Source organism: Hylobates moloch, unplaced genomic scaffold (assembly GCF_009828535.3).
Source record: "Hylobates moloch isolate HMO894 unplaced genomic scaffold, HMol_V3 SCAFFOLD_18, whole genome shotgun sequence".
Classification (NCBI taxonomy): Eukaryota; Metazoa; Chordata; class Mammalia; order Primates; family Hylobatidae; genus Hylobates; species Hylobates moloch.
Window position 1 is genome coordinate 12636295 of NW_026652293.1, and position 19416 is coordinate 12655710.

Here is a 19416-nt window from a genome sequence, read left to right on the forward strand (position 1 = left end):
TCTTTTTCATCTCTTAACAGGGTCTTTCACAGAGCAAAAGTTTTTAATTTTGATGAAGTCCAATTAACCATTTTTTTCTTTGTGGATTGTGCTTTTGGTGTTAAGAACTCTTTGCCTAGCCCTAGATTCCAATAATTTTCTCTTATGATTTTTTCTAAGTATTTTTAAAGTTTTCGGTTTTATATTTAAGTCTATGATTATTTTGAGTTATATTTTTTTATAAGGTATGAGACTTCAATCAGGGTTCTTTTTTTTTCCCTATGTATGTCCAGTTGTTCCGGCACCATTCATTGGAAGGCTATCTTTCCCCCGCTTCATTGCTTATACACTTTTGTCAAAAATCAATGGGGCATAAGGCCTGGCATGGTGGCTCACGCCTGGAATAACAGCACTTTGGGAGGCCGAGGTGGGAGGATTGCTTGAACCCAGGAGTTCAAGATCAACCTGGGCAATATAGCAAGACTCTGTCTCCACAAAAAATAAAAATAAAAAAATTAGCCTGGCATGGTAGCACATGCCTGTAGTCCCAGCTACTCAAGAGCCTGGAGGTCAAGGCTGCAGTGAGCCATGATTGTGCCTGGGTCACAGAGACTCTGTCTCAGGAAAAAAAAAAAAAAATCAATTGGGCATATTTGTTTAGATCTATCCCTGGGTTCCCTGTTCTATATGTCTATACCTCCACTAATACCACACACTCTTGATCACTCATATGTATTAAAAGGTTCCTGGCATGTAGTAGATGCTCAATACATGGAATTATTATTCAATCACCCAATTAATCTATACTACTATTCACACAGTTACCAATATTCTTTAATTTTCAGCAAAAATGCCCCTTATCTATTTTAGCAACTTGAAGTTCTCTTAGCCTTAGAAATGGCTATCATAAAATCTCTGCATTAAGAGAACCAAAAAGTGCATAAGTAGAATTTTATTTAGAGGAAAATTGGTTCCAGATGACAGAACCTGATCTGTTAATACTCAGGGAAAGGATCTAGAAGTCACTGGAGCAGCACTTCCCAAAGTGTGTTTCTTGGTACACTAGTCTTGAAGGCTACTCTTCGAAAAAGAGTTTGTGGTCAAAACTGTGGGGAAACACTATATACAATAATGTAAGGGATTCACAATATGTTTTATCACATCAAAGCATCTGAAAAGTCCTGAAGTAAAATGTGCCTATTTCATTTACTTTAAGGCTCCCCGAACTAATTTATTCATAGAAACCACATTTTCCCCACATACAGTTTGCATCCCACGTACAATAACATCCCATGATACTGTTCCTGGGAGCATATTCCCTGAAGTGTATTTTGAAAAATGCTACCATACAGTATTATCAGAAAGACTTCAGATTATCAGATCTGGTAGGAGACTTAGGACCTTCTAAACCAGCCATTTTTGAAGTATGGTCTGAGGACTTTGTGAGTCTCCAAGGCTCTTTTAGGGAAACAAGTTCTAACTATTTTCCTAGAAATACTAAGATGTTATTTGCTTTTTTCACTCATTCTCCTGCAAGCATATAGTGGGGTTTTCAAAAGGTTAGATGACATATGATATTGCAACTGACTGAAGGCAGAACCAGATGTGAAAATGCACCTGTTTTCTATTCAACCAGATGGTAAGGGGATTTACAAAAAAATAAATTAATGCCACTCTTCTTGCTAAATTTTATCTTTTGGAAAATATAGGGTTTTTTTTTTTGACCAAAAGACGCTTATGCATACAATGAATTTATTGTTGTTATTTCAAAACAAATAAATATGTTTAAATTTTCTGTTTTAGTTTTAATGCTCCAAATATTGATAGGACCCAGATAAACAAAAGTTCTTTAGGGTCCTCAATTTTTTTTTTTTTTTTTTGAGACAGAGTCTCACTCCGTCGCCCAGGCTGGAGTGCAGTGGCGCGATCTCAGCTCACTGCAAGCTCCGCCTCCCGGGTTCACGCCATTCTCCTGCCTCAGCCTCTGGAGTAGCTGGGACTATAGGCGCCTGCCACCACGCCCGGCTAATTTTTTGTATTTTTAGTAGAGACGGGGTTTCACCGTGTTAGCCAGGATGTTCTCGATCTCCTGACTTCGTGATCCGCCCGCCTCGGCCTCCCAAAGTGGTGGGATTACAGGCGAGAGCCACCGCGCCCGGCCCTAGGGTCCTCAATTTTTTAAAAAAAATTTTTTCCCCAGTATAACCTCAATATATATATATATTTTTTGAGACAGATTTTCACTCTTGTTGCCTAGGCTGAAGTGCAATGGCACGATCTCGGCTCGCCACAACCTCCGCCTCCTGGGTTCAAGCTATTCTCTTGCCTCAGCCTCCTGAGTAGCTGGGATTACAGGCATGTGCCACCACACCTGGCTAATTTTGTATTTTTAGTAGAGACAGGGTTTCTCCATATTGGTCAGGCTGGTCTCGAACTTCCGACCTCAGGTGATCCGCCTGCCTCGGCCTCCCAAAGTGCTGGGATTACAGGCGTGAGCCACCATGCCTGGCCTAACCTCAATAATTTTTAAGAATGTAAAAGGACACAAGACCTGAAAGTTTAAAAACTGCTCTTCTAAACAAATCTTTTCAGGGGGAAACTGAGGCCCAATGGACTAGTGCTTTGACAGGAGTAAGTTCAAACTAGAAGCCGGAACTTATGATTTCTGGCCCCAGGGACTTACCAGAACCCTACTCTGCCTCCTACTCACTACTGCGAGCTGAAAAACAAAAACCCAAGATATTTGATGAAATTAAGAACACTGAAACCAAAAAGTGAGCTGTTATCCTCTATTTATGCAGTGCCATGAAGTCTGCACCCAAAAGAGCACATGCAGTGGTGGGAGCTGAACCAGGAAAAATACAACAGAGCAGAACATGTAGCACCCAGGACTGTGCACATCAGGGTGCCTAATGGGCAACTGCTGGTAGAATGCCTGACATAAACTGGGTCTAGTATATCAATTTAAATATGTGTGTGCATATTACAGCTGTGTGTGCATTTATATAGAAAAAATAGTAAACCAGGCAGAGTTTGTCATTTATTAAGCTTTAGGTAGAATAATGCTTTTATTCTAAGTTTTGTTCAATTAAAATGTAATTCAGACAGGCGTGCGGGCTCATGCCTATAATCCCAACACTGGGAAGCCAAAGCAGAAGGATCGCTTGAGGTCAAGAGTTTGAGACCAGCTTGGGCAACATAGCAAAACCCTCATCTCTTAAAAAAAAAAAAAAAAAAAAAAAAAAGGTGTAATTGCTATTTGCTTAAGTGTTGCTTTAGTCAAGTGGTGTTGAGAGAGCAGTGTGGTGTGTGTGTGTGTGTGTGTGTGTGTGTGTGTGTGTGTATAAAAAGGCAAATGTGGGGACCCCAGCCAAAAAAAGCATGCTTGTCCAGGGCCTTGCCAAGCTAGAAAAGGGTACTACACAGCAGGGCACTCTCTGCCCTTAGCTCAGTGCCCCCATTTCCCTGATGCCTGAGAAATCCTGCTGTGGCCAGAGAGATAAGAGGTACTCAGGTATCTGAGGATGGTGCCCATACTATTTCAAGGACATCGTCAGGCACCTGACCTGCCATCTGTGGCTAGAGGGCAATGTCCTATAAGAGGTGGGTCAAGTGCTCCTTTTGTACCCCCACATTACTGCCACTTTGAGAGTGTTAACACATATATGTATTCTATCACTTGAGCTTTGTTCTCTGTTTAGGTTGGATGATCTTTTAGCGTGTCTAAGACATGGTTGCTAATGCAAAAATTAGGAAGTTAATCATCTCATAGGAGCTTGAGGTTATGAGACATTGGACAGATAAGCTTCAGTGGGGATTACAGGAAAAGCAGGGGCATATAGTTGATGCCAGGGAAAGTAGACACCATTTGGGAGTGATGACAGCACTCATCCCCTATCCAGGAGCACCAACGGTAGGGGCAGGGAGTGAGGAGGAACCCAGACCCACAGCTGTGGCACGGATGCCAAGACCTCGCCTCATAAAGTCAAACTGATTTTAGGGTTGTTGGATAAAAACAGGTATGAACTAGAGGGTATGGGTTTTGGCCTGAGTTCTAGAGCTCCAAACTTGGAGGTAGGATGAAGGCTAAGTCCCGAGAGGAAGCAGTGGAAGGCTCCAGAACTTCCTTAAGCCTCCTCTGCTGGGGAGAGTGCATTGCTGATGTTACCTGGTCTCCACCCTCTCAGTGAGCCCTGAGCCAAGGGTTCCCTGCTCCCTCCTGGCTCACATTCTGACTCTGATGTCACTGAGCTCCCTGCCCTCCTTACCCATTCGCTTGTCCTGGGATCAAGCCAAACTGAACCGTTGGCTCTTTCTCGACATGCTCTCCCTGTACTTCCCCAGTTCCATCTCTTTGCTCTCCCTACACTGCCCCCACCCCCACCCCCACCCCCTACCAGAATGCCCTCCTCACCATCACCCTGCTCTTGAATTGTGTCTCAAATTTTGCCCACCCTTCCTGGCAGTATTTGTTTCCCGTGGCTGCTGTCACAAATTACCATAAACCTGGTGGCTTCAAACAACACAAATGTATTATCTGACAGCTCTGCAGGCCATAAGTCTGACAGAGGTGTTCTCGTGAACTAAAATCAGGGTGTCTACAGGGCTGCATTCCTTCTAGAAGCTCTAGGGAAGAATGCATTGGCTGGCCTTGACCAGCTTCTGCAGCACCCACAGTCCTTGCCTGGTGGCCCCCTGCCTGCATCTTCGAAGCCAGCAGAGTATCTCTCTGACCCTACTTCCATGTCCATCTCCTTCTCTAACCACAGCCAGAAAAGGTTCCTCTGTTAAGGAGCCATCTAATTAGATTGGGCCCACCTGGATAATCCAAGCCACTCTCCCCAACCAAGGGCCTTAATTTAATTATATTTGCAAAGTGCCTTTTACTGTGTAAGACAATATTCACAAGTTCCAGGGATTAGGATGTGGACATTTGGGGGTGCGACATTGTTCTGCCCACCACTCTGGCCCAGCCCAAGTAGCCCTCACTGCCCTCAAAGCCTCCTCTCCACCATTCTGGGCTCCCCTGGCCCTTGGTCTAGGTTTCCCAAGTGCCTCTGCAGCCTTCCCCCAGCACAGCTCTTACCACCCTGAATTGTCATTGCTTGTTGATCTGTCGTTTTCTTGCAATAAACTTCAAGTTCTGTGGGAACAGGGACAGGGTTTGTCTTGTTTACTGAGATATCCCCAGCACCTAGCACAGTGCTCAAAAAATTTTTGAAGGGAAAAAGCATTTCTGATACGGGAGATAGAACTTATTTAGGCAGATAGCAAGGACAAAAAAGTCCTTGGCAGAACTTCCCTTCTAATAAGAAGCAGCCCTAGAAATCATTTCTTTTCTAACACAGAGCAGCCTGAAAGATTGGGCTGCAAACATATCTAAGGAAGCTGGAAGCTTGCACGGGGGAATGCCGGCAGCTGCACTCATAGAAAAGGTCTACCAGGGGGCCAGGCATGTTCACCATGGGGCTCCACCTTCCCTTTTTTGTTAGCACATGTACAGTAAGAACGAACTGGGCAACATGGAGAAGCTCAGGCAGAGAAGCCACCTGCATAATAAAGATTGGGCTGGGAGCTGCCAGAGATTTGTGCCCTATGCAGATGGCACATCTGGTGCTAACTTTTTTTGAGATGCCCTGTATAGATGAAATACCGCCTCCCCACTAGCTCATCTATCAAACCCCCTGCATTTCACCTCGAATCGGCAACTCATTTTTCCAGGACCCCTCTCTGTAGCAGAGAGCTATTCTCTTTCTTTCACCTATTAAATTTCCACTCTTAACCTCACTCTTTGTGTGTCTACATCCTTGATCTTCATGGCCAGGAGACAACAAACCTCGAGTGTCACCACAGACAACAAGGCTGCTTCACTTCTACAACACATCACTTTCTGTGTTACATTCTGACCATGTGATTGGTCTCCTATTAGGTTGTGCATTACTTGAAAGCAGAGTTGCATGTGATTTGTCTGTTGTATTCCTGGGGTACCTAGCATCTGTGAGCCCTGGAGTTTGGCTCACAGATAGTGCTTGGCACATGTTTATGGAGTTAAATTTAATGAATAGGTTCAGACTCACTTCACTGGTATGGCTCATAAACACAGGGCACATGGAAGATGTATGGGAATGAGGTGCCCTGGGTCAGGTAGGACTATTTGGGAAAAGCTTCTGCAAGGCAAACGCTTGGGCAAAGATTTGAATAAGATGAAAGATAAGGACTGGCAGGGCTGGGGGTGATAATGTCCTATGGAGGACTGCAATGAGCAAAGTCAAATGTAGGGACAGCCAGTGGGGGGAGTAACCAGTAATGAGATGGGGTGGGGAAGCACAGAAATGGTAACCACTTGGCTTGGTTGCCAAGTGGAGGGGTCTGAATTGGCTGCAACAGGGTGCTTGCTACCAGGGATTGAGCAATGAGCGATGTGCTGAAAACAGAATTGGAGGAAGATAGGATGGACCTAGCAGGACACAGGAAGGGAGTGCATTTCAGGGAGCAGAATGCTAGCCGAGGAAAGATACAGGCAGGGTGATGATAGCTACCTCCTGGGGACACCTGGATAGACAAGATGTGGAAATAGGAGACAGAAGCTAAAGATAGTTTGATGCCACAATCTAGGACCTGCAGAAATGCGGAATGACAGTGGAAGGCCTCCCTTCTGTTTGATGAGGAAGATGGTGAGCTCAGCATTGGGTATCTTTAGTGTTGTGTGTCAGAGGGTCATCCATTGGAGGTGACAGACTCAGCCCCATGCTTTTGTCCCCAGGAAAGTCCCACTTTCATATAGAACGTATATGAGGGGATGAAGTGTCTTTTTCCAGTACTTGAACTATCTCTTCTTCCCCCACGAGGTCGGCATCCTGTCTCTGCCTGAGCTTGTTCACCAAAGCAGCCATTCTGACCTCCACAATGAGCTAACTTTGCCATTTATAGAGGCTCCCTCTTTGTATCAGATGCTGTTCTAGGTGCTTTGCACATGTAAACTCATTATGTCCCCACAACCACCTTGAAAATTTGGTAATATTAATCCCATTTTATGGGCATGGAAACCAAGACTTCTGAAAGGATTCCAAAGACTTCCAAAGACCCAAGGGCGGTGTCCTAAAGGAAACCACCCAAATTCACACAACTAGGAAGGGGGGAACCAGGATTCCTGCCCTGGTCACTCTAGCTCCAAAGCCCCTGACCTTTGCATCACACCACAGGCCTCCTGCCCCTGCCCCCTGCCAACTAGATTTAATTTAATTCTATAGAATTCAGTTTAGCAAACACTTCCTGAGCACCTACCAAGCACAGATCACTCTGCCAGGTGGCAAAGATATAAAGAGGAATAAGACATAAGCATAGGAGAGAGGAACACAAACTCAGTGGCCTCCAGATAAGTGCCCACCTCAGTTCACAGGGCCTGCAAGGGGCTTGATTCCACCTGGACCCAGCCCATATGCTAATCCAGCCAGCAACCTCAAGTTTGGGCCATATTGATACCCCTCCCACCCACCCCTAAGGAATCCCAACATATCAAAGCTGAAGGGTATCTTAGAATCCAACCAAATCATTTTACAGATAAGGGAAGTAAGGGAAGCTGAGGCCCAGAGAAGGGAGGTATCTTTTCCAGGCTAACACAGCTGTTTAGGGGCAAAGCCAGGGCCAAAGCCCCGGTGTCCTCACTCCAGGTCTGGTGCCCTGAATTCAGATGACTCCTCTTACCTTCACAGCTGGCAAGAAGTTCACATCTGCCCCATAGCAGCCGGGGACCCCCACCCCTGCATCCTGGCCATGCACACTTTGCCCCATTTTGCCAGACCCAGCACCAGCATGGGGTAGGGGGATCAGGCTGAGGACGGTGTTGTGCACACTCTTCACAGGCCCAGCCCACACCACCCCATCACCAACCCTCGATTTCTTCTTCTCAGGAGTGTGTGTAGGGGTAGAGAAGAAAGTCTTCTGCAGCAAAGACGTGTATCCCTAAATAACATTTCCAGATTTTGAATGACGACAAAGCCCTTCAATCTCGTACCGTTTTTGTTGACGTTACTAGCTTACAGTGTATAAAGCGCTTTCTCTCTAAAACAGCAAGATGAAACAAGCTGAGTTTTATAATACAAGGAAGGCAGAAGCACTGCAGTGGGAGTTCTCAGGCCATACAAAGGCAAGACCCTTCCCCAGGAGTTTGGAAAGCTGACGTTCCCTTTTCTGGTTTGGTCGGGTTTGAGAAATGCCCGCCTCTCCCTTGCGCGAGAGTCTCCACGCCCAGGTGAAGGCGGGTCTTGTTGCCATGGCGACAGCGCGGTTGGGCTAAGGGGCTGCTCTGGCAGCCAATAGAAGCTAGGAGAAGGCGGGGCCAACTGGGTCTTGTGCGGCTGCGGCGGGCTTGCAGGTTCGTGGACGCGGCATTGGGGGAGGGGACGGGGGTAGTGGGGCTACTGGGAGTCCCAGTCCAGCCTAAGACCTCTGGGCGTGGTGGGCACCGGCCTTCGCCGTCGGAGCAGGGGTCCCAGACTCGCACCCAAAAGTTCCCGACGGGCCCGAGCGGGGAGGAGCTGCGGGGCGGGCAGAGGCGGAGATGGCGGAGGGCGGTGGGACAAGATGCGCGGGTCAGAGCCGGGCCTTAAGAAGAAACTGGAGGCCCCTGGCAGCGGTGTCCCCTCGGGGACCCCTGTGCCGGGCCCACCAGGTGGCCGGCGGAGAGCCGGAGAGTTGGGCGGGAGGGAAGCAGGGTTTGGCGACCGGGTTTAGCAGGCCTTGGAATCCTGGAGCCCAGCCCCCAACCCCATTCCCACTTCTTGGCAGGATGGTTAAGGGCCTAGCGTGCTGGCTGCGGTGTGGCCCCCTTCCCCTTCTCCGACTCCGTATCTCTTTTTCCAGGTGTCCGGCTTTGCTGGCCCAGCAAGCCTGATAAGCATGAAGCTCTTATCTTTGGTGGCTGTGGTCGGGTGTTTGCTGGTGCCCCCAGCTGAAGCCAACAAGGTGAGGGAGGTGAGCCTGCAGCACCTGGTCACGACCACCGTGCACGGCCACCCTGTCTACAGGGCTGACTCAGAGGTAGCTAGCTGCTCCTTAAGCCTGCCTCTCACTCAACCTATGGGCCATACTTTTTTTTAGTGGTCTTCCTTCAGGTTCAAGGCTGCTGGCCTCCCTAAGGATAGTGCGGGGGAGGAGGAGTGAGGAAGGGTGGGGCACAGAGCACTGGCTCACTCTGATCAGACAGCTCAGTGGTGGACTTCCAGCAAGGAAGTTTGGAGAAGTTATCTAAGTTCCCGTACCTTCCTTTGCTTTGGACCAGAAATATTTTTTGTTTCAGATATTTTTGGATTTGGGAGTATTTGCACATACAGAATGAGCTATCGTGGGGAGGGGACCCAAATCTAAACCTCAAGTTCGTTTATGTTTCATATATGCTGTATATACATAGCCTGAAGGTAATTTTATACAATATTTTCAATAATTTTGTGCATAAAACAAAGTTTATCTACACTGAACCATCAGAAAGCAAAGGTGTCACTATCTCAGGCACCCATGTGGATAGTCTGGTTGGTTGGCATCACCACCATTCCTGACAATGCATTTATATGCTACCGATAAATATTTTCTTACACATAAATTCTTAGCAGTAAAAAATATGATGTACTATTAACACAGTGAAAATAAATGATGTGTTCAGGGTAACTAAGCACAGTAGCATCATCAGAATACCTATATCAGCTGTTAGACACAGCAGCATCGGGCTTTCTGTCTCCTGCTGTGATGCTGTGTTTTGGTTAAAGGTTACTGTGCACAGTATTTTTTTAGGTGAGAAGTAGTATCTGAAGCAGTAGAGGGACCAGAAAGTGGGTCCTCTGGAGATGAGGAGGCATTCTGCCAGATGGCTTTTAAAAATGTTTCTGCCAGTCACCTGATTCATTAACAAGCTTTTGTCTTAGAAGTCTCTTTGATTTTATAGACTGACACGATTTCTTGTTCTGTTATGGATGCACTCTGCTCTAGGCTTTCAAGAATTCCGTCACTCATTTTTACCGTGTCTGTAGGTGCTCTTCTGCAGTGTTAACATCATTTTTGTGGTCATTTCCGTGCTTAACAAGTTTTAGATTGGGAGCATTTTGCATTTTTGTTTTAGGGATGCTAGTACTACCACCTGTAGTAGCATTTGTATCTATTACTCTGCTTAGGGAGAATCAAACAATGTAAAAATGCCCTGTAAGTGTAAAGTCCTATACAGTTTGAAGTTTCCATTATTAAGGGTGACCCACCTAAGTTCTAGGACTCCTGAGATAACTTCCATTCTTTAAGGCTACATTCCTATGGAGCTGTTTGGGTAGATCTGTGGAACTAAAGATCATCCAGGCTTTGAAGTAAGGTTAAGGCTGAGAGTTTGCTTCCATTCTCTCCTTAGAATTCCTAATTAGTAAAGACATTTATGGTGGTATCTCTTACCCATTTCAGAAGAGAAGAACTTTCAAAGGGGTTGCTTGAGTATTCCCACAGAAATGATCCACTTTTTCTTATTCACCCTTGCCCTTTATGTTTCCCTAATCCTACCTAAGAAGTTGGAGATGGAATGTGGGGAAGAGGCTGGCTGCCAAGTCCACTGGACAGAGGTGCACACACAAGTGTGGAGTCTGGGGTAGAGGACTGCCACTTTGCTACACACACACACACCCATTTCCCCCCATCCCTCTCCCCGCATTCCTTTAAGTACCTACTTTGGGACTGGCAGGCCTAGACAACTTTCTGTGAGTCTCATTTGCCACCTGGACATTTTCTGTCTTTAGGACCCTGTGCTGTAGCTTGCTTCCTACAGTGGCAGTCCTTGCTGGACTTGAACTTTGGGATGGAGAAAGTTCAAGAGCATAGATATGGTTCACCTAACAGGATGGGGAACAGAAAGTTGACAACCTTGCTAGAGCCTGAACCCCAGGCAGGGTCTCTGTATGCTTGACATGTGCTTTCTCTTCCAGAGTTCTGAAGACATCCGGTGCAAATGCATCTGTCCACCTTATAGAAACATCAGTGGGCACATTTACAACCAGAATGTATCCCAGAAGGACTGGTAAGGCATTACACACAGGCCCCTGGCTGCTATACCCAGTTGAAGTTATGGGTGTTTACTAGAGTTCTTGGACCCTGGAGGATAAGCATGCTCTCCCATTCCTATGGAGAGCCTTTCAAAGGAATAATTATTCATGTCACAGAACCAATTTCATAGTTGTCAGCTGTCTATGGAAACAGGATCCAGGTGTCTGAATTCCAGCCGAGTGGTCCCTGGCTAGAGGAGTGGATTTTATTGTTTTGTTTTGAATATTGGTCTTTAGTGATGCATACAGAATGGTAGTAGAGAAGTTGGCAGATGTAGGTATTCTGACCACATACTGTAGGATACCTAATGCTTTTGCAAAGCTGTGTTACATGTGTTACTCTGTGCCAGTCTCATAGCATCCTTGTAAAATAGGTGGGATGGATTTTGCTCCCATTTTATAATAGCAGAGACAGAGGCCCAAAGAAATAATTTAGAGTGTTGAATTCATTTCTGGGTACCTCACTTTTAAAAAGAGAAGAATAACCCAGAATTCATTCAGAGAAAGGAGACTAGTGCGGTGAAGGGAAGTTTCAACACTTTGTCCTGGAAGGAATGGTTTAAGGAAGCAAGGAAAGCCTAAAGAGGATAAAGAGGAGAGGACTTGGGGACGCACGGTGATTGATTGAAAGCTGGCATGTTATGGGAGATGGTACATGTGGGAGCAGGTACTGGTGTGGATCAGTTACGTTCAGTGGGGTTTCTTGGTGTAGAGTTGGGGCCAAGGGATAAAAGCTTCAGGGAAACTGACTTAAGCATGAGTTGAGGGAGCATTTCTAATCTAGGCAGTTTTGGGAGCCAGGAAGCTCTGTCCTTGGAGGGCCCCGAGCACAGATGGGCTGAGGTCACTGTAGAAGAGATCAACATCAGATGAGAGGTCCGGGTCAGTGCTGCCTCTCCTGCTTTCTCAAAGCAGATGAGCTTTGAGAAAATACACATTTCCAGTACCACCACCACCACCCCTCGATTTTGATTCTTCAAATACGGAGTGAGGGTGGGGGGAGGCAGTAACCTTTCTTTCCTTTGGTGCTTAGGATGCAGTTGATCCAGAGCAACACTCAAGAATTTTGAAACTAGTTGAATTTCCAACTCTGAGACTGTCGGTGATTTTCTGAGAGGCAATCTAGTTAGATAGACTCTGTGTTCCACCTTCCTGACTTCAAATTTAGCTTAGCTGCTTGTTAATTGTGTGACAAATTACTTAATCTCCACTGCACTTTGATTTCCTTATCTATAAATAGTGGCAGTATTTTGAGTGTTAAGTATGTACGTGTTTGTGTGTTGTGCGTGTGTGTGCACAGGTAAGTAACTATAGCACTTAGAACAATACCTGGCACACAGTAAGTGCTTATATAAATGTTAGCTGATATTAATGTATATTATCATGCCTTACTGGTGGCCACATAGATAGTCATGGTCAAACTACACCACAGACTGAGAAAATGGGCTCCTCCTGAAGCACTAGCCTTCTACTTAGGGGAAGTCCAAGTAACCCCCTTGTATCTTGTGATTATAGTTCAAATAGCATCAGTAAAAACTTTGATGGGCTGTCTTAGCAGTTCAGCAGATAACAAGGCTATATCCCACACTCCTTATGCAGGTAGACACTTGCAAATTTAGGAACACTCTGTCTGTCCTGGAGCTATAGATGGCCTGAAAACCCAAGGTTGGATGCCTTCTAGACCTCTCAGGCTATCGTTTATCTCCTTACCCTCAGAAGTCAGAATTAAGGGGCTGCCTGATGAATAGCCTTACCTCAGGAACCTCAGGGCAGCTCCATTAAGGGTGGTGGGTGTAAACTGAGGCTGGAGGAAAGACTCCAGGATTCTAGGACCCAGTGACACTAAACTTGACTGGGAGTCATCCTGTGCTTGCCTGGAGCCCCTCAAGGGTGGGGCCTTGACATTGATCTGAGTACCTCAGCGCTAGGGTTAGAGGAGGCCAGTTTCAATGAGTCTTCTGGTCTCTGCCACGTTTTCACTTTGCTGTCACATTGGTCCATGCTAAAGAACACTTGAACCCTTCCCCTTGGTTGTGCAGAGTAAAGCCAGAATCATCTGAGATGCGGTCCTCAGGTTTAATGGCCAAGCCATGTATGTTCCTGTGTTTACAGGTATCCTGCCATCTAGTGTTGAGAGTTTATAACCATATGTGCATAAAAAGGCAAAAACCCCAGCTTTGCCCCATTGGTGGGTCTGGCAAGGAGATGTGTTATTAGAGACACTCCCAGAGCAGGAAAGCACTTAGTAAGTTGGCTAGTTCCTTGCCTTTCAAACTTGTTAAAATAGAACTTCTCTGCAAACAAAATCTGTTTTGGAAACAATCTATAAAACATAAAGTCGGAATTGCTCTGGCTGAGAGGGAAGTGTCCCTCAGCCCCTCCCTGACTACCACTCCACCATACAGTGGTTCCTGTGGGTCCCAAAAGAGTACAGTTTGAAAGACACTAACCAAGTTCAGTCTCCATTTATAAATGAGGAAACTGAGGCCTGGAGAAGTTAAATAAATTGCCCTCAATCACAGGAGAGTTGGAGACAGCAGAACTATTTCAGCTCCTTATTGCTGTTCCCCTGGGTAGCAGGATCCCACATTGAAGAACTCAGGTCGCCCTTCCAAACTGCCCCTGACACCTTGGCCTTGTGAGAAATCCATAGATTCCACTGCAGTACTGGTGTGACCTTCTAGACCCAGGACCCAGTGTAGCTCAGGTAAGGGAGGAATCTGGAGGCTTGTAGAGATTTCCTGGAGAAGGGAAGATGGCATTGCCTCTGGACAGGAATGATAGCCAAGTGCCCTGGGTGACCCTGACCTTGCCCCTTAACCCCTCCCTCCCAGAGGAAGCAGCGTGCAAGGCCTGAAAGCAGTACTTTCATTTACAACAGGGCAGACCTCACAGCAGGGAATAACATGTTGGACACAGAGATGGAACTGGATCATGAATGGTTTAGATAAACTCATGTATGCCACATATGGATTTTTAGGAGAACAGAGTCTTTTAGAGCACATCCCGTTCTTATTCCAACACATGATCTTTATATCACACACCCTTGATGCTTCTGCCGGAAACCCAGCCCTATAGCTCAAAAGGGAGCTGTGCTTGACTCTTGCAGGACTCCTGTCAGAGCTGGAAGGGCCTTTTAAAGATTATCTGGTACAACCACTTTATCTCACAGAGAAGAGAACGGGCCCAGGATATAGACACTTGGTGGCAAAGCCAGGACAGAGCCCAGGTGCATTGCAGCATGACCCCTGCTTCACCTCTGCACACCTCTGAGGGGTTTGGATTTTCCCATTGGTAGTAATGAAGGTGTGTTCTGTAGAGTTTTTTGCTTTGTCAGTGTGGTCCATGAACCAAACGGGTTGGAACCATGCTGATCTGAGGAAGGCTGGGAATGAGAGGCCTGAGACAAGCCAGGTACCAGCCCAGGCCCCCCCTGAGGCTGAGTCAAAAGTAAAGACCTGTGGCTGAGGGTCTAGATTTGGGTTCTGGCCTCACCACGACTATGGAGATGCCACTTTGCCTCCTAAGCCTCTTTCCCTGTTTTTAGATGTGGAACCTATGATCTTTATCCCACCTTACGCTAGAGTGCTGTTAGATGAAAGTGGGTCTACTCTTCCTTTGGGAATCACATAGTTGCTAAGCCTGCTCTGGCCAGCACCCGGCTAGGTACTGGGAATATGGAGATGTATGAGACATAACCCTGTGTTCAAGGAACGTATATCTCCTGGGGAGGCAGCACAAAGATTGGATTACAATGCAGTGCACTGGCGGGGGGTTGGGGGGAGCTGGCTGTTGGGCACAGGTGGCTGAGCTGAGAGTTAAAAGATGAGACGAGGTGGCAAAGCCATGCCCTCCTGGTGAGAGTGTGGGTGTGGCTCATTCAGAGAGCAGCCTGGCAGATCCGTGTGGCTGGAGGATGGGAAAGTGGGTGAGGGAGGTGTAGCAAGAGATGGAACTGGAGTGAGGTGGGTTGGGGCCCCTGGCAGAGCAATTGAGTTAGCATTGGCCCTAGGGCCTCTGTGGAGGCACTGACCGGGCCTAAGCTGGGGAATGACATGACCAGAGTTGCATTCTGGAAGACAAACTTGGCTGCCGTGGGAAGGTAGTATGTGTCAGAAAGGCCAAAGTAGAGGCGGGAGGGCAGTGCGGAGGCTGGCACGGTTGTCCGAGGAAGATAGGATGAGGGCCTCAGCTAAGACACGGCAGTGGGAGAGAATAAAGGAGATGGATTCTAGGAATTTTTAGGGAAGTAAAATCACTGGCCTTTGGTGATTTTACTTAGATGAGAGGAAGATGAGAGGAAGGCAGTGTCAAAGATGATCTCCAGGGTTTGACCCAGACAGTGAAGTGGATGGTAGAGGTGTTCTCTCTGCCATTGCGAATGGGGAGCCAGTTTGCAGGAGTAGGGAGTTGGGGGCAAAGGGTGTGCAGGGGCGGGTGTAGAGTTCATAGTCTCTATGGGACATGCAAATAGTGACTCCTGTAGCTCATAGGGGAGAGCAGCCCTGGCTGGAGATTCTGATCTAAGATCGGTCAGCTTCTGAGTTGAACCTTTGGGACAGATGAGCACATGCAGGGAGAGCATAGCATGAGATGAGGAAGGCGGCTGGGGGTAGAACTCTGGGAACGTTGATGGTTTTGGAGCCAGCACTGTAGGCAGTTTGGAGAGCTGGTTTTGATGTGCAAGGGGCATGGGCTGTGAGGCTGTGGGTTGGGAAGGGGTTCTTCCAGCCTAATCCTTTATAAGCCCTCGGCCCTCTCTGGGAGCACCCTTCACCTTTGCCTAGCCCCTACCTCTCAGCTCCCCTGGCTACCTGCTTCCCTGGTCTTGAGGCTTTAAGACCTGGTGGCCCTGCCTTCAGCCCTGTCTCTCTCTGTTGTAGCAACTGCCTGCACGTGGTGGAGCCCATGCCAGTGCCTGGCCACGACGTGGAGGCCTACTGCCTGCTGTGCGAGTGCAGGTACGAGGAGCGCAGCACCACCACCATCAAGGTAATGCCAGGGCCTCAGGAAGCCGGTGGAATTCCCACACGCCATTCTCCAATTGCGGACTGGCCTACACCCACAGTTTTTCACTTTATTCTGGAATGTTCCAATGGCTATGAGGCTGGCTTCTAGGCTGGCCTAGTACAGACACCGGGACCCACATCCCACACCTTCCTGGAGCCAGCTCCCTTCTCTGCTCTCTTTCCAGTGGTTACCATTACAGTGAGAGGGGAGAGCTGCTGGAGACTCCTTTTTCCCCGCATTCTTTCCAGTTTTTTTCATTCCTCTCCCTTCTCCTATTCATCCAGTAAATCTCTTTTCGGTGCCTGCTATATTCTGGGCAAGATGCTGCCCATGGGGAGGTTGGCCTGCCCTCCTGGAGCTTAGTCTAATTAAGCTTTCAAAGTGACTAAGCTCCTCTAAAAATCGTCAGAGCTGTGGACTAGGGCTGGGTGTTGGGTGCTGGGAGAACATCAGATTGGTCCTTTTGTGTTTTCCTGAACCTTGTTCTCATTGATCATTTGGGTGAATTCAGGAAAGAGATGATAGACACAGTCACCACCATAGATGTCATGAGGTCTCTGTTCATTCCTCTGCACCAGGCAGAGCTTCCCATGTCTTCTAGAGGCTGTGAAGCTGCCCTAGCAGAGACCCTCAGGACCCCAGCCTCCCAGTGCAGCTTCCTAGTCCAGATTCTAACAATCCTGGGCCAGGCACCTGGCACACACCCTGATTACATAGCCATTTCTTTTTGTTTGTTTGTTTTTTAGAGACTGGGTCTGACTCTGTTGCCTATGCTGTAGTCCAGTGGCACGATCACGGCTCACTGCACCTCTGACCTCCCAGGCCCATGCAACCCTCCCACCTCAGCCTCCTGATTAGCTAGGACCACAGGTGCACATCACCACACCCAGCTAATTTTTTAAATTTTTTTGTAGAGACAGGGTCTCACTATCTTGCCCAGGCTGGTCTCGAACTTCTGGCCTCGAGCAATGCTCTTGGCTTCCCAAAGTGCTGGGATTATAGGTGTGAGCTACCATGCCTGGCCTAATGTAGCCCTTTCTGTTCCAGTTTGTAGCATTTTTCTGCTTGTCCTTTGAAGAGTCTATAAATAGCATTGGAAAGTAATTCTCATATTTAAAGGCACTGCTGGGTCCTCCATCAGGTTTCTCCTTTCGAGGCACATTTCGGGGGCAGTGGTCTTCACTGCTGTCCTTCCTGCCTATTCCAGGGAGCCTTGTGCTGTAGCTCCTGTGTTCTCACCACTCGGAAAAAGCAGCTGTCTGTCCTCCACCACTCCCAGCCAGTGCCCTGTGCAGACCCAACTCCTTTCATCCTCCCACCTGAGGCAGCCCCTTCTGCAACTGTCTTTCTCCTTTTCTGAACTTGCTCCAGTGGGCCTCACCCTCCAGGGACCAGATGCCTGAGACCTGAAATTCAGAGCCAGATGTCACCGCTGCTCCCTGTTTGGCCGGGAGGGAACTTCCTGGCATGGGGACCTCATCAGATACAACTTCCTAATCTCTCCCATTTCCCCCAGTCCTCCTACCTAGGAGGTGCCCCTCAACTTCAGCCTATTGAAGACCCAGCCTCTGTTCTCCTTCTGCCTTCCTGGGGTACAGGTGAGGCCTGATTATTTGCCCTGTTTAAACAGGCGTGAACACAGTGCCCCAATCAGGTGGGACATTGGTCCAGTGGAACTTGGCTATTGGCTGAGCTGGGCACCCAGCTTGAAAGTCCTGAGGTTCTTTTTTTCACTCTTCTTCACAGTCTAGGTAGGGCAGGGCTGAGATCAGAAGCAGGCAATGGCCAGGCATTGTGGAATTAGGAAAAGCATTTGAGAGGGAGTCAGCAAGTCTGGGTTTGAGTCACACCTCCACCATCTGGTAGCCTTGGGATCCCAGGTGATCTAGCCCAGCAGTTCTCAATCAGGTGATTACAGCCCCCAGAGGACATTTAGAGGTGGGTGAAGGTGCTTTTGTGGTCCCAGTAACTGAGGTGTATTACCAACACCGTTACAGGGACCGTGGATGCTAAATGTCCCACCCAAAATCCCAGAGAACCCACATTGAGAAACATTGAATTTGCCTCATTAAATCTATCTTTTCTGTAAAAACAAAATGACTCCAGCTTGTGAAGCACTGTGTATGTAAGAGATTCCTGGAGTTGTTGTTCTACCCCTGGCTTTCCCCTCCCTGCATAGGGGCTGATGGGAGGGCAGGCGTGACCTCCACCCCCAGCACACACCTTCTTACCAGCCCTAGCCACTCTGCGCAGGGGCGAGCCTGAGTGGGCCAGCGCGCCCCATCCGTCCTGCTCTCCACAGGAGCAGTGAGCCCACCAGCCCAGGTTTACTCTTCCTGGCCCCAGCTTTCCAGCCTCTCCACAGCCTGTTCTTCCTTGCTCTTAGTTTCTGATTGCTTTCCACCCTTCATCATGGACTCTTCTATAGCCAGGGAGGCCCTTGTGTTCCCACCTCTACCCCAGGAGCCTCTCAGGGCATCAGGCTCCAGACTTCTTCCTCTGTCATCTGCCTGCTGTCCTGATGCCTGCTGTGCAGACTCCCTCAAGTTAAGACAGAGTGCTTCCTCTGTGGAGTAGGGCCCTCCCTTTCCTTTCTGGGCATGCTTTCCCTCTGAGCCCACATTGCCTCCAAGTCCTTTCTTAGCGCACCACTTGAGGAGTCACTGCCAGCCAGACACAGATGGCCCAAGACTAGAAACGGATTTCTAGCCCTGGCCCCAGATGCTGGTTCACAGGCACGCCGGTCTCTTCCTCAGGTCATCATTGTCATCTACCTATCCGTGGTGGGTGCCCTGTTGCTCTACATGGCCTTCCTGATGCTGGTGGACCCTCTGATCCGAAAGCCGGACGCATACACTGAGCAACTGCACAATGAGGAGGAGAATGAGGTAAGAGGGCTGTGAGTGCCCAGGCCCTGGGTCCCTGCATGTGCGTCCCCAGGGCAAAACCCAGAGGAGCGTCACCTAGGTCTAGGTCCCACCTCCCCGACATGCTTCAAGTTGCTCTTCTGGTCAGTGTCCTACACATCACCCAGACTCAGCAGGGACCTGCCCTTTGCCCTTCCAGATGAAGCAGGACACCAGGCATCAAGCAGGCTCCATGTACAAGCCGGGGGAGCCATGTCATCCTGCTGCACTGTGCTTCCAGGCAGAGGGGGCGCAGCCAGCCAGGGCCAGTCACACATAGATACACATGATATCCCCCACGTGCTCAGTCATTGGTGACAAGCTGCTGGTGGACTGGACGGTGGCAGGTTAATTTGTTTGTCCAGTGATTCCGCAAACATCTGTTGAACGCTTGCTCAATGCAAATCAGAGCTCCAGGGTCTGGGGGGAAATGTAGGATTTCAAGAGCGGAA

General features: G+C 48.1%; 1 protein-coding gene across 7 annotated transcripts in view; it reads left to right on the top strand.

Moving 5' to 3' along the window:
- Window positions 1-19416, top strand: part of TMEM9 (transmembrane protein 9) — a 36696-nt gene that overhangs the window by 8379 nt on the left and 8901 nt on the right. The window contains exons 1-5 of one of the 7 annotated variants that reach the window (XM_032136475.2): window positions 8317-8353; window positions 8842-9018; window positions 10932-11023; window positions 15932-16040; window positions 18815-18946. In XM_032136475.2, the coding sequence (XP_031992366.1) occupies window positions 8878-9018; window positions 10932-11023; window positions 15932-16040; window positions 18815-18946 (474 nt within the window). In that variant the 5' untranslated portion in view covers window positions 8317-8353; window positions 8842-8877. Of the gene's footprint in view, window positions 1-8316; window positions 8437-8841; window positions 9019-10931; window positions 11024-15931; window positions 16041-18814; window positions 18947-19416 lie in introns of those variants that run through there. The other 6 variants (XM_032136476.2, XM_032136477.2, XM_032136478.2 and 3 more) reach the window with 6 other exon arrangements.